The sequence below is a fragment of the Carassius gibelio genome, chromosome B17 (genome assembly GCF_023724105.1).
Source record: "Carassius gibelio isolate Cgi1373 ecotype wild population from Czech Republic chromosome B17, carGib1.2-hapl.c, whole genome shotgun sequence".
Classification (NCBI taxonomy): Eukaryota; Metazoa; Chordata; class Actinopteri; order Cypriniformes; family Cyprinidae; genus Carassius; species Carassius gibelio.
In genome coordinates, this window is record NC_068412.1 from 4,110,247 (window position 1) to 4,121,986 (window position 11,740).

General features: G+C 39.1%; 1 protein-coding gene across 2 annotated transcripts in view; it reads right to left on the minus strand.

The window, feature by feature from the left end:
- The window catches only part of LOC127975820 (intraflagellar transport protein 43 homolog), a 38,853-nt gene extending 30,716 nt beyond the window's left edge, over nt 1–8,137 (minus strand). Inside the window, exons 1-2 of one of the 2 annotated variants that reach the window (XM_052579818.1) lie at nt 8,027–8,137; nt 7,294–7,395 (exon numbers count right to left, since the gene is read on the minus strand). In XM_052579818.1, coding sequence (XP_052435778.1) covers nt 7,294–7,395; nt 8,027–8,071 — 147 coding nt within the window. In that variant the 5' untranslated portion in view covers nt 8,072–8,137. The remainder of the gene's footprint in view (nt 1–7,293; nt 7,396–8,026) is intronic. The other variant, XM_052579819.1, reaches the window with a different exon arrangement.
- Nucleotides 8,138–11,740: the final 3,603 nt, after the last annotated feature.

Below are 11,740 nucleotides of genomic sequence, written 5' to 3' on the forward strand. Positions count from 1 at the left end.
GTGGCCTTCTGTGTGAAAGCAAACAGGTCCCGGGATTGATCCTGGGTCAGGGACCTAGTAACATTGCCAGGTTCGACCCGGGACAAGCGCTGTGTGAACAAAAGCCAGATCTAATGCCGTGTCGTAGTGATGACGCACATTATCGCGCAACTGTTTACCGGGTGTTTTGAAGGAAGATCAATGTTCGCGACAAAAAAAAATATGTGCAAACTGTAATGAAGCGGAGATCAGTTAGTTCCTCACTTTCCGCGCTGAACCTGAGATCGTTCACCAGCTTAAGTGAAAGTTAATGTGCCTAGCGTTTTCGACTCGTACATTACACGTCACACCCTGATGTCACATGTTTTTACGGGACCGTTGTGTGGGTTGTGTGTAAGCACGCACATATTCAGAGAAATCATTAGCAGTGTGAAAGTGCAAAATCTAGCATCCGGGAACAATTGCCAGAATACATTACCCAATGCACATAAAACATTCTGACATCTTCAATATTCGGCCTAATAAAAATATTACAAACGCTGATAGGAGGAGTTTTCCATCACGCAAATCCCTGTGTATTAACTTTCAAGACATCAAAACATTCAAGTTTATAACTGACCAACCTCTAAAACAAATTTATAGCTGTCTTCATAAAGAAACATGTAGCTTTGGAGTCGCTGCGGTGACGCCGAACAAACGCTTGCAGTGTGAATACTCTGGCGCATCTGCAGCGACGCTGTACTTGCATCAGGAGGATTTAACCTCCTGGCACCCCTCAGGAACCTGATGATGAGATTGTTCTTTTCTAGGGACTGGTATCCATTGGATTGTGATGTGCTGTGATAGCAGCTACATACACTTTCAGGCTGTAGTGTGTCAGTCTACGCTCCAATCTTTCTTGCAGGAAAAAAAAAGCACTACTCCAATCATGCATCTTTGTGGGTCCTCTCAGTGAGAATAACACTAGTTCATGAACAGACTCCTGAGTGAATGTGTCACCACCGCAGATGGCTGCCGCATCCCATCCAGGAGCCACACATGGAGGTTCCAGAGATTTGGACACGGAAGCCATAAGGGGCCGAGTCGAGCTGTGTGCCAGTGTATCCATGCCTAGCAAGTCCTCAGTCATGGAGTAATACAGCTGGCAGTGAGACGACTCGTGGGAAGCAATCAGGTCTACCTGGGCTACACCGAATCAACTCCAGGTCAGCCGGATCATCTCGGGATGGAGTCGCCATTCTTCAGGAAATGTGAGCGGTTGTGAGAATGCATTGGCTGCACGATTAAGCTCCACAGGAATGTGGACGGCGTGCAGCAACTTGGAGGTTCCAGAGGAGCAGATGGTGGGCAAGGTGTGACATGCAACATGATTGTAGACAACCCTGTGATGTACGAAACGGTCTCAGTGTTGACCATCCAGACCAACACATGCGGCCAAGAAGCAGCAACCAAAAGCACTCAAAGGCTAGTAGCACTGCCAGCAGCTCGAGGCAGTTCATGTGCCAAAGCAGTCAATTCCTCTTCGAGAGCAGCATACCATGTCTCTGGGTTGCCCATGTCAGGGTCACTACATTGTCTTTTTAGAGTACTTGGAGCCAGCTGGAACACAGGAGCCATTCACTCCTGCGAGAAGCTCACTCTGGAAGATGCAAGAGGGCACCCATAGTGACGAGGAGCAAACTGGGGCACGGCCCACAACGGAATGGTGGCAGGTGGAGGATCAAGTCAGGGCAGGATGTGCTGGATGGCCTTGGTCTGCTTCTGTGCTGCTGAGGACTGCATGGCACAGTCCTCGACAGAAACACCGAACAGGCCAGCCTAGGAGACAGAAGCATCAAGAAAGCAAACTTCGTCAACGTCTCATCTTGACCAGGTTGAGCCAAGAATTCCATTATTGGACCACTTACGTTGACATTGCAGGTGACAGCTTACAGGCTGGACAGGACACAAGGACAATTTTTCAGTGTGGGCCTTCAGTGTGACCCTACAATTTTCATAGTCATGAAAATAAAGAAAACTCTTTGAATGAGAAGGTGTGTCCAAACTTTGTCTGTACTGTATATATTAACTGACTCATCGCGCAACGCTTTGGTGGACTCCTGTTTGTCCCATAGATGATCTGCTCGCGCGCTTTAACTTTGCGCAAGAGCAGATCGGTTTCTTCACTTGAGAAGTGTTCAACTTCTCTGCCAACAAATTCCCCCATGTAAATAGCGATCCGCTATGGCTCTTAAAGGGAATGGGAGATGACACTCTGATTGGTTTATCGAACGTTATGCCCATTACTTATTAAGAGAATAGGACAACCCATTTCAAAAATGCACCCCGGCACATGGACCATTTTTCTGTCGTTAAAATAGCAAAAGTGAATTTGGACACACCCTGAGCGCACCTGCGCCGTGCGCTTTACACTTTGCGTTTACATCATTAAAATAGGGCCCTTCATAGCTTGTAATACCTTGATATATTTGCATGTTTTAGTAGCATTTAGCAGATTAGAGCTGAGCTGGGCAATAATATAGCTACGTTTTGATAAAATAGATTTTGAACAAGCAGTTAAGATTTGCAATATAGTACATGGAAATATACTGTATGTATTTGGAAAAGGTTAGACATACATTGGGCATATATACTTAACTTTAAATAATATAATACTTTAAATAATAAGCTGTAATACAATACAGACAATTTGATTAATATACATAATGTAGTTACGTTTTGTGACTAAATAAAACGAGTGCAGGACACTGGGAAAGCGCTGAAGGGGTCTGAGTGGTATGTAAGTGTGGGAACTGCTCTGCTCATACATGACCCAAAATAGCTTCACAGGGGGAAAAACCCACTCATCTCCCTCTCATTCTTTCATTCTGAAAATAGTCAATTGGGTTAAGGCAGAGGTTCTGTGAGTTTTAAAATGACAGAATTCCTCGGGGCACAACAAGGGTGGGCAACCCGCAAATGCACTTGTGAAAAAAAAAACACATTTCTCATTACCAAATTGGGTCTGCAAAATAAGCCAGAAGCCCGCAGGAATTCAATTACTTTCAACATAAAAAAGCATAGCAGAGCAAATATCCTTCCGTTCCTGGGTTCCTTCAGTGGGGCCATTTGTAAATCCTGATGTCAGGGCTCAGAGACGACTGCGGGGGGTTGGGATGCAGTGCATACCGCCTCAGATAAGATGCTATTAGTGAACAAGTCGTTTTGTGCAACTCAAGTAAAGTGGTTCACAGTAAGAACGAGAAAAGTGAATGATGTCAGAAGAGTGTTCCATCATTTCACCTGAATAAAATCACATAAAAATCTCCTGTACTGAAGACAGTGCTGGGTAGATCACTTACAAATTGTAGTCCATTAGTGATTACAGATTACATGAGGAAAGCAATCGTAATGTAATCTAGGTTACACATTTTAACTACTTTTAGATTACTTTTTATAAATACTTGTTAATGCTAAAAGGAGATTGTGCTGCCATATACTGTTAGTAAATCTGTCTCTTAGTGTCTTGTTATTAGGGGCCAAGCATTTTTTATTTATTTATTTAAATTTTTTGGCTGGTCATAGATTCCTTGGATCATGCCGAGAACAGAGAAATCAATTATGCCATAATCAGCCGAAATTCCCATCCAACATTTTGTTTTTCTTTGAAAACATTATGAAACTCTTTTCGAACTCCTCTGATTTTCATCCAATTTTACTCAGATTATCTGACTATGAGACATCAGAATATCAGACTATGCTGACAAACAGATACCAAAAGCTTTTTGATAGACCAAACTATTGTGGAATAACACATCGATGAAACTGCTGGCATGATGCCAAACTGACCCCACCATAACAATTTGATAACGGTGCGACATGGTACAATCGTGAACACAAGTTGAAGGACAGACATGGAAGAGAAGAAATAGCTGAATCAATAAATAGCTGAATCAACAAAGTCATTATTTTTGGTTTCTTTCACACAGCAAGTATTCTCATAGCTTCATATAATTAAGGTTGAACCACTGATTTCACATGGACTACATCCTTACTACAGTACCTTTCTGGGCTTTGAATGTAGTAGTTCCATAGCGGTCTACGGAGGATCTATATTTCTAATTAAATGTATTGATTAAACTGTGATGCATACATCTAATAAGGTTAGAAAAATATGTCCTTATAAAAGGGAAAAAAAATGCTCCAGAAATTCAGTTTAAGGTGGTACATATCGCTCCTTAATAAACATTTTTACGAAAACAAAATACTGTATAATTATTGTCTAGAAATCACAAAAGGCTCATGAGGCTGCAAGCCAAGTGCTGTAGGCAAGTGCCACGCTGATACAGAGCGATATCAAACGACTTGCATTTATACACCAGTGAGTGTGTAAATAAATAATAAAATAACCACAGAGGGTTTTAAAAACTTGAATGCAGAACTATGTACTTCTGCCATGGACTCAACAGTTTGATAGTTTAACAGCTGAGCCCAAGCTTTCATTCATGATTCAAAAACGTCACCTTAGAACTAGTTATGAAGGAACACTGAGTTGCTTTACTGAAAGTATGACTGTATTAAAAGCTCACTGAATTATGTACAGTAGAGTATTATGAGAGAGACTGACTGAGTGAGTGTGATTACCTGCATCTGATACAGCATTCATTCATCAGCTCAATCTCATATTCACATTATAACATTAGTTTGAATGTCTGCTGAGGAAAGCGGTATCTTTGTCGTACTATTGTGGCAGAGAGATCCCAATGCACTTTCCTTTGCACAGACCACATCGAAAATATTTAAGGTTATTGCAAACAAGCAATGAAAGGTGAGATCAGTAACCATATGGCAATACCATTACAATTGGTAATCAATATGCCAAAAACCATGGTTAATTTGTGGTTACAATGGTTTAACTATAGTTAACCAAGGTTTTATTTGTAGTAAAACCAAGGTTCATTTTCATAAGGTTTCTTTTGTGGTCTGTGCTACTTGCAATGCTTTTCTGTATTTGGTTGTGTTGTGAGTATTTGCAGCACACTTCTGTATTTTGAGTTTTTTTCAGCACGTGTTGTCAAACTGATGAAGAGGTTTTCTTTATTTGCTTGTGCGTTTTCTATTTGTTTTCTTAAGCTGCAGCGCACTGAGCTCTCTCAGCCTCCATACTTAAAGGCTTAGTTCAAAATCATCAGCTCATCGGTTCTCGAATCGGACACGTCTGACAGAAACGGTTCTTGACTCGTGAACGAGTCAGTCTGTTGTTCGTTATCTGGCTCGGCTCGGTGTTCATCTTCAGTTCTCTCTTCACATCAGTTCAGTCAGTGTACTGTTTGAGTAAATCAATTACTCCGGGATATTGTTTTAACTCAGAGGAAGTGTCAGCCACATTAAAGTTAACAGCTTAAGTCATCTGTGGATTAATGCGTATTAGAGATGCAAACCATTTAAAATGATTCAGTTCGATTTGGTGAACTGGTTCAAGAAGATCCGGTTACATCGAATGATTCGCTCGCGAACCGGATATCACAAACTGCTTTGTTTTGAACTCTCTCACAACAGACACGGAAGAGAAGACAATGCTGAATAAAGTCATAATTTTTGCTATTTTTGGACCAAAAATGTATTTTCGATGCTTCAAAAAATTCTAACTGACCCTCTGATGTCACCAAATGACTCATAAAAACATGCCATCTAATGGTAGAACAACATAATTAAACTAACCATCGCTACTCAGCTGCTCTCCGTGGGTTCATGAGCACTAAACTGACGCTCTGAAGCCGAAAACCTCAAAACTAATTTTCATTCATCTTTATTAACAAACCGCATATTTCAGATTCAAGGACCACAAAGAACTGTTGAGCATATGTTATTTAAAGATATATATTTTTAAAATCAGTGATCAAAGAGTGAACAGTCCCAGTATTTAACATGAGGATCAATGTTGTGAAGATGTCTACAGGCAACACAGATCCCAGTGCTGCATGCCCAGATGTGTCTGCTTTTAGAGCGTAAAGCATACATATTTAAAGAAGGAGCTAAATTAGACTGACTATCAAGACATGGAAAACAGGCCTGTCACACTTCATGCCAGAAAAATGTATTTCATGTAGATGTGAGGTCACAGGGGACTTGAGAATCCTGGTTTTACACTGGAAAACGCAGCCTAATTTGGAAAGTTAACAGAAAAAAAGCATCGCTAGAATTCCGAGCAGAATTCATGTACGGCTCTCAGCGCTCTTGGGGACAAACCAAAGATGGCATGCCACGGATGCCGATGCCCTGCCGTCACGCTGCAAGACCTCAGCAAACATGCCTCAAACAATCCTTAGTTAACGTTTAAGGGAGAAAGCTCCTTAAAATAGCACACACCAGAACAAACCAGCTCACAACATTAATACTGCCTTACTCGCCTTGAGAGCACACTAAAATAGCCAGGTATTAAAACCTTCAAAATTGACTCTATATATTCAATTTGGCAAAAAATATATCACATTTTTAGGCATGCATTATATTTTTTAATGTTGGCTTTAAGCATGTTATTGAGCAGTATAACAAAGCTGATTTCCCTGTTTAAAAAAATAAATAAATACAGCCCTACATGGTGAGAAAAATTAATGACAGACCATTGTGTTCAATACACTCATGATTCACTTTTATACACTAATATCATACTCTCACAAACAGGTCTAAGGTTTTTTTTTATATATTGTTACTTGTAAGACATGTGGTATACATTTCCCAAATGTATCGTTCGTTAACCCGAATAGAAATATTCATTATTCTGTTTAAATAAATTAAACCAGAACTAATGTTAGACACATGCTTGCACTCTGTCCATGACTACATACATTTAACTAGTTATAAATGTTAGATTTTATTAAATAATGTATGTTATTAATAATTACTATACATGGGAGCTCAAATGTGTGAGCTTCTGGATTTACGGTACTGCTGTTTTACTGTCCTCTCTGTGTTCATGTGTCAATCAAGGTTTATATATGTCAATAAAAGCCTAAATTAAATGTCTAAACTTTAATTTCGGGGCTGAACTATCTATGACACATATTGTTTGATTTTGTATTGCAAGCTATTGGGACACAATATATTGTTAGTATACATCCCTGTTGTTCATTCACGCATGGAGCACGGTTATTATTATTTATTATAAGTGTGTCTCGTGTGATAATCTGCTATATTAGAGACATCTTACAGCATGGACTGGTAAATATTGATATTGAATATTCATATTGACCACATTCATGACCCAAGGTCCCCAGACTGTGTGAAGAAACACGGGGTCACCCATGTTCTTCAGTTCAGATGAATGAGACTGACCTCTGCTGCGTTACTGACTGATGAAGAGGATCTCCTCTGACGAGAGTCTTCAGCGCTCATCATCTCAGCCGCCTGACGAGCTCTTCTGCCTGACCTGGCCACCTGACCAACATCAACATCAACATCATCACCATCACCATCACCATCATCATCATCATCATCACCATCACCATCATCATCATCAGAGTGAAAACCTGTCAACAACGAGCTGTTCAGACCCCATCCCAGAGTGAACACGAAAGGAATATAAATATATACAGACATTCAATGCTCATATTGACATTACTGCAATGCAAAACAAGACTATATTGATACATAGCAATAGTGGTATACATATATCTGTACTCCTGATGTTAACATATGAATATATTAATAGTTAGTATCGTGTCATTGGATTTGAACGTTTATTGATGCATGTGGTCCACGGACGCCATTACTGTTGCTATAGCAACGAGACGCGTCAGCTCTGTTTACACGCTGCAGAAGAGGATCGTACGAGTCTACAAACGACACTCGATCGTGTTATTTCTGTCTATTATAGCTGAATGATCTGTAAGACTCGGTGATTCGGAGGGGAGCAGTTGTTAAGCCCACACACGCAACACTCCTGGACTGCAGTTTCCATCGGAGCGCTTTCCGCGAGCTGCTCCGTGTATGCACATGTCTGACTGCTTACAGTGAGGCACGAATCTCGAAGACAGTTTAATAGGAACAGTTTAACAGTTCAACTCACATTTTTAGTCAATCCACCGTCTGCCAGATGAAGACTGTCGTCCATTTCCAACGGAGCCGCGACCCGGAAGTGACGTCAAGCCAGCGACGACCCTCGTCACATCAAAGGCAGATTCCAAAAAAAATAAAAAAAAAATAAATAAATAAATAAACCAAAGGCAAATTCCATCAGTCGTACCCAAATGTGCGAATTTTATGCAAAGTAAAAATGTACTGCTGACTTTCAAAGCAAATAAAGAGAAGTTCATGATTTTCTTGCTTGTTTTCTTGCTTTCTTATGTAGCCTAATTGATCCACAGCCTATGTGATGTTACCCAGAGTTTGATGTGTGTTGGTCATTCTATAGGCTATAATTATAGAAATAAAGCTAATAAACAGCAAAAAGTACAATGTGCAATGTTATGTTATGTTACATGATCATGGATAAAATCATATAGGATAAAAAATACAATTTTAATGCTTTGGATAAAAGCGTCTGCTAATATATGCTTTAATAAATATAGCCTACCCACTGATCTATAATAGAGAATTAGAGAGAGAGAGAGTGAGAGAGAGATTTATAGATATATACAGTAGATCGATCAGTGGTTGTTTTAGGCCATGACAATATACTATTGTTTAAAGCACATTGGATTAACATAAATATAATATTAAATTAATATTGAAAGAATTTGGTGTAATAACATATTAAAGAGAAGTAGTATTACCATCCTTGTACCATGGTATCACCACATATTTAAGAGAATAACAATAATGAAGAGTTGTGCCTGATCTAATGTGCACGTTGATGAATTTAGGTGACAGAAAACCTCAATACAGAGACACAGAGAAGAGTATTAATGATGATCTTTTGAATACATGCAGTCTTCCAGCAATTCTGTACATAAACAGTGTCTGTGCATATATGAAATATGGGTCATTTTAGAAATTTTGTCACCTAGAATGATAAGAAATAATGCTCAAAATTTGTATTGTGTCACTTTTCTTTATGTCTTGTCCCCTATAACAGATCATAGACTTCTGTAATACATGTGTAAAAATAGACTACTTTTAGTACAAAAAGCAAAAAACTAAATAGAAATCATATTATGTTTGTTTGAATTTTGAAGCTTGAATAATTTTCTTTCTTTCTTTCTTTTTTAAACATTTCAAGTGGTTGATTTTTCCCCTGACGTTTATTTTATTACATTTTCTAAAACCTGAGGTCATATATGGAGCCTATAGCAATATAAACACATATAAATGGAAAGCAAAAGCACAGTTCAGATGTATTCTCTGTCCCTGAGAGATTGTGGTGTAATGTGTGTGACTTCTGTGCTGTCCGTGGGACAGTAACGGTCAACGAGGGCTCTGACATCCCTGTGTCATGCTGTATTGTTTATTTAGTTTTTTAAGGAATAGTTGGTTATGTGCCAGTAATCTGGGGTCTTATATTGTTTAGGACATTGCCTGTGCATGTTGATTTAAGCCACTTGGATCTTGCCATATATAGAAATGTTGAAATGCGAGTTCCCACTGTAACAGGACATCAGTGACTTCATGCAAACTGAAATATGTCATGGACAGTGAAATCTGAATGAAGATCATCAGCTCTTACATGAGGAAAAGGTTGCTTTGCTCAGTTGCATTTGAAACAGTAAAATGAAGGTTACAATGCTCAAAATAAAGATCTCCTTACATGAATATCATAACAAATGTCTTGCATTTCTCTAGAAATGCCTCTGAGTGTACACTACACTAAATATTATTTACTTGTAGTGAGCCTGTGGGGAAGTTGAGCCACCTTGTTTCCACACAACCTTAAACAAAATTGGTGATATGATCACACACATATTTGAAGATTTAATCATTTTACTAGTAATGATCCAGTCTTTGAACTGCCGTTAATTCACCACACAGACTTTCACACTACACAGTACACCCTGGATTACATTTCCCATGATCCATTGCACCGATCACAAGTTCACCTGATAACAATCACACCATGCACCTGGGGAACAATCTCACACACACACACACACACACACCACACAATCATCAGACATGCTTTATAAACACTGGACTTCTTCTCACGCACTGCTGAGTATTGTTCTGCACGTATCCCTCTCCTTGCGATAGCTGCTACACATAAGCCTTTCCATATTAGTTTCTAGTTTTCATAGTTTTGTCTCTGTTTCTAGTTTTCATAGTTTAGTCTTTTTCTTGCTTTTCCCTGTTACTCGTGTTTTGTCCCTTTGCTCTGGATTCTGGATTACCCCTTTTGTCTACCCCTCTGGATATTGTTAGCTCATCGTAGACCCACACCTGCCCTAGGATTATTCTCGTGTCTTGACCTTCATATACCTGTTTGCCATTGTTTGACCCAGGCCTGGTATGACCACGTCTTTGTCTAATAAAAGCTTGCAGGTGGATCCGTACGTCTCATGTCTCATCAGCCCCGTTACATTACTCACCCTGTGATGGAGAATAAACCATGCAATACTTGATAATCTCTCTAAACTGCTGGATGAACTGCTCTTGTGAGTGTAAAGTATTATAGATGTACATTTATATTTAATTGGAGACCAAACATGATTTTGTTCTTTGTTTTAAATTTAATTTTGTTCTATACATTTTAATCATGCCTCGTTTATGAAAACTGGTGACTGTTTTTTTTATGAAATGGTATTTCTCTGCAACATTTATAAGTGGAATGTTGAGTACTATTAGCACATTTCTGTAAGGTCCGTTGCAGTATGTGTTTTATTTTTTATTTTTTTCCTCTCTCAGTTCTTCAATTTGAACTTTTTGTTCTGAAATGTTTAAATAATTTTAAAAACACCATCAGGGTTGTGAACTGTATCTAAAGATAACAATGTTGAAGTCATTCATCCACCCATCCACCCCATGACACAGAATGAGGCTCAACTAACCCTCTTGCTAGGCTCAATTTACCCCTCACTGCGGAGTGAATTAGAGAAACCACTTTTTTTTTTTTTTTTAGACCCAGAGTGATTATACCCAATGAAACAGAGCACCACACCCTGAAATTTATGTACATATTTAAGTTGGATCCATTACTGTTATATGCTTGCTTATACACACTGTAAGTAAAAACTGGCTCATCTCACCCCACTCTCCCCTACATAAAATTAGGTCCCACTTTATATTAGGTGGCTTTAACTACTACAGGTATGTCATTACATTTAAATTAATACGTTGATACAATGCACTTATAGTGTACAAACATGTTTTTACATTGCACTTTATATTTTTAAGAAATACATTCATGTAATTACATATATAATTACTACACCTTAAAAACCTACCCACCACACCTGTCACTAACTTTGTATCCCTCCTCAATAAGAGCAGAAGTGTTTAGCAATTCAGCATGAACACAATCAGTAGACTGTATGATGTAAGTACATAGTAGTTAAGATCAAGTGGGACCTACAGTTAAGATACACGTAGAACGATGTCAGTTTATGTTGGTATCAGTCTAAACGTCCAGCAGAAGGCGCACAAGCTCAACAAACCCAGCGGTCAGACTGAGTGTGTGTGCGCAACGGAGAGGGACATTTGGCGTTTGGGTAATTAGGATTGCACAGTCATTTCTAAAATATTCTACTCGTTTCCATCTCTTTGGGTTACGTAATGTGCAATTACATTTTCTATGCGTTAGCTATTGTATAAATAAAGCAACTGCATGAATGGGAAAGCAGCGGAGAGCTCC